The 3,363-nt window shown below is 59.3% G+C and overlaps 1 protein-coding gene across 1 annotated transcript; it reads right to left on the minus strand.

Annotated features, from left to right (window-relative positions):
• Nucleotides 1-204: 204 nt before the first annotated feature.
• Nucleotides 205-2,719, minus strand: LOC113940067 (AT-rich interactive domain-containing protein 5A-like). The gene is given in 6 exon segments (XM_027631138.1): nt 205-912; nt 914-1,636; nt 1,861-1,996; nt 2,099-2,196; nt 2,415-2,467; nt 2,548-2,719. Coding segments are annotated over 6 exon segments (1,545 nt in total). The 5' UTR covers nt 2,603-2,719; the 3' UTR covers nt 205-432.
• Between the last annotated feature and the right edge of the window lie 644 nt (nt 2,720-3,363).

The raw sequence follows: 3,363 nt of genomic DNA on the forward strand, positions 1-3,363 counted from the left end.
TTCCAGGCCCAGCTTCGCCAGGTCTGGAGCATTTTCCAGGCAGACACCCAAACCCTGAAAACCCTCTGGAGCCCTGGTTAGAGGCAACGATTAAACCTCCAAATTACATGGAGGGGGGCCTGGGGAGTCTCCAAAAATCCAGGCAAGGAGGGATGAGAATGACCATCAACCGGCTCAGCCCTGGCAAAACACAAACCTCCAGCATTCATTTTGCTCCCTTTTTATAGGTGTGTATATAAAATATATATAGAACTATGTGATATGTAATTAAGTCACCACCGTAACAAGGTTGGATACAAACAGCTCAAGATCAAGAGTAAAGAGTAAAAATGACTCGGTCTAGATTGTCCCCTCTCAGCCCCGGAGCGGTGATGGCCCTGGCACTTCCCGGTGGGGCATCCTGGCCTTTCCCTCCTCCACAGGATGGAATTCCTACAGCTTGGTGTGGCGGTGGAAGGCTGGCACGTGCTGGGAGCCATAGGAATGGTGGCTGTGCCATGGGTAGGACCGGTGGCGCAGGGAATTCCTGTAGGAATTGGGGTAGTGCCCGGGGCTGGTGCCCAGCGGCCGGCACAGCTCCGGGGGCTGCGTGGAGCCCACCACCAAGGGGCTGGGAAAGGCCGGGATGACAAAGGGGTTGGCAGAGAGCGCAGGGGCCACAGGCACACCCTGAGTTTTGAGGTGCTCCAGGGGGCTCCCGAAGCTTGGCGGGAAGTGCAGTGCAGCAAAGCTGGGACTGGCCACCACGGCCTTGGGCTTGGCCAGCCCGCGGTGGCCCCCCGGGGGGCTGGAGCCCATGTCCCTGCCCTCGGCCTCCCTGGGGAAGGGGGACACGGCACCAAATTTGGGGCCAAAGGGCTCCTCATCATCCTCCTCCTCCTCCTCATGGCCATGCCTGGCCCTGGCAGCGGGTCCGGCTCCGGGGGGGCACCCAGGCCTGCACGGCAGCCCCCTGGCTCTCCCACGCTTTGCTCCGCAGGTCCTGGGGCTGCTCTGGCTCTGGGAAGGCAGGAGGCGGCTCCAAAAAATCCTTCAGGTTGGAGAAGTACCCCCAGAGTGGATGGGGGGCACTGGGCGGGAGCCCCTCGCTGCGGTAGGCATGGAAGTAGCCAGTGAACACGGCAGGTGCCGGACGCCCATTCTCGGCCCGGGGGCACCCCTGGGTGTCTGTACCCCCGGGGGATGTGCTGGTGGAGGGTCCCACCTCATTCCTGATGCTCGGAACTGTATCCTGAGCTCCCGAGGGCTCCGGGCTTCTCTCAGGGGCCGGCCGGGGCGGGTTGTGGCTGGTGGTGGCAGCGCTTGGTGCCCACCGGCCCTCGAGGCAGTGGCGTTTGTGGCAGCACCGGGACTCAGCCTCGCTCACCTGGGCCAGCAGCTTCTTCTTGGCTAGCGGGGACATGATGGGGTGGTTCCCTTTGGAGTAGAAGCTGGAGAAAAGGCACTTGTAGGTCTCGCTCTGGGTCTGGCAGGGGCTGGGACGCCCCCCCGAGGGGATGGGGGTCAGGATTGCCAAGCTGGAGCAGTGGGGTGGCATTGCTGGGATGGATCCCTGGGCCACCCGGCCCTGCTCTGGGATGTCCCAGGTGTCCTCGGTGCCAGCTGCCACCTCTGTTTTCACCTTGTCCGGAGGCATCTGCAGGCAGAGGGAGTTATTGGGAGGTGGGTGCTGCATCCCAGGATGGGCTCCTGGATGCCCCAACTTCATTCCCCCTTTTCCACTCCCTTTTTCCAACCACCCTCCACTCCCTTTTCCCAGTGATCCACATCCCTCCTTGCTCTTCCCTGCGCACCCCAGTGGATGAGGGATGGACATGGGGGTCCGAGGCTGTTCCCAAAACTTCCAGAGGAGCCACACACCTGCTCCCTGCCCTTCTCCTTCCTGGCCCTCTTGCTCTTGTCATCCTTGGAGCCCTTGTACTGCTTGCGAGGTTTGCTGGGGGGCAGCGGCTTGTCCTCCTCCCCCTTGAGGTGCCGCACATAGGGAAGGACCAGCCTGTGGGCGGGGGGGGGGGGGCACAGTGAGAACTGGCCTTGAGAGGGAGAGCTGAGGCCCAGGAAGGGATAGACACCCCCCCAATCCCCCTTGTGTGCCCACCTCTCATAGTGGCGCCGGGTGCAGGTGGCAGCGCTGGTGCTGCCGGGACTCCCTCCGAGCTCGTCGTAAACGTTCTTCCAGAGCCGGCGCCCTGTCACCTGCACAGGGAGGGAGGGGTGACACCAGGTGCTCAGGGGACAGCCCGGTACCCAGGGGACAGCCATGACACCCAGGGGACAGCCGAGTGTGCACAGGAGATTGTGATGTGCATAGGACATCCCAGCACCCAGGGGACATCCCAATGCCCAGGAGACATCCTGACACCCAGGGACATCCTGGCACCCAGGGGACACCAGCACCTCCAGACACCACTTACCAGCTCATAGGCTCCCAACTTCTCCACAGCTTTGTAGATCTTCCAGAGGTTAACTGGCAATAAAGAGGAGAGGCCGAGGGTCAGGGGGACACGCAGGGTCTCCCTGTCCCCAGGGGATTTGGGGAGTCCATACTCTGCTTGAAGCCGAGGTGGGGGATCCTCTCAATGGGGGTGTGTCGGTCCTTCATGAACTTGTAGAGACTGACCAGAAAAGCCTCCTCCTCCTCCTTCTCCTTCTCCTTCTCCCCTTCCCCCACTGGCTTCTCCTGCTCAGATCCATCCTCGGGACCCAGATCCTCCTGTGGGACACGGGAGGGGGGGAAATTTGGGGAAACTGAGGCCGAGCTGCAGCTCCCCCACCCCCTGCCTGGCAATTCAAGCAGCTCTGGGCTCGTTTTTGTCACCCCGGGACGGTGGCCAAGTTGGTCAAAGCTCTGGATCCAGGCAAGAACACGAGGAACAGCTTCCAGGAAAACAGAGGGGCAGGAATTCCTCCTCCCTCCCTCCCACCGCCACCGCCTTTCTCAGCTAAAAATGTGCCCCGTTTGTTTGTTCTACATTTTCCAGAGTTATAAAACTTGTTGCTATTTTTGGGCAAAGCAGCTGCTTGGCTCCCAAGTCCGGCCTTTGATTCTTTTTTAGGGTTTTTTTTTGGTGGTGATTCTTCTCTCGATTCATTTAAACTCTTGTGACAGATGCTGGGTTTTAACGGCTCAACTATTTTGAGGCGCTTTTTTTTTGGGGTGGAAGAAAAAGCCGCTGAGGAGGGAGGGGGATCCAGCGCCACAAAATCTAAATGCTGTTTCCTCTTCAGGATAAAAACTAATTATAAAAAGTATTATTTATATGGGACAGCTCATTTTTCCTCTAAAAAATGCCGGTTTAGGACTGGTTTTCCCCCCCAAGGCTGGAAATTTCACCCTTCTCTTCCTCATCCTCTCTTTCACTG

This window comes from Corapipo altera, unplaced genomic scaffold (genome assembly GCF_003945725.1).
Source record: "Corapipo altera isolate COAL_440 unplaced genomic scaffold, ASM394572v1 127720, whole genome shotgun sequence".
NCBI classification, from domain to species: domain Eukaryota; kingdom Metazoa; phylum Chordata; class Aves; order Passeriformes; family Pipridae; genus Corapipo; species Corapipo altera.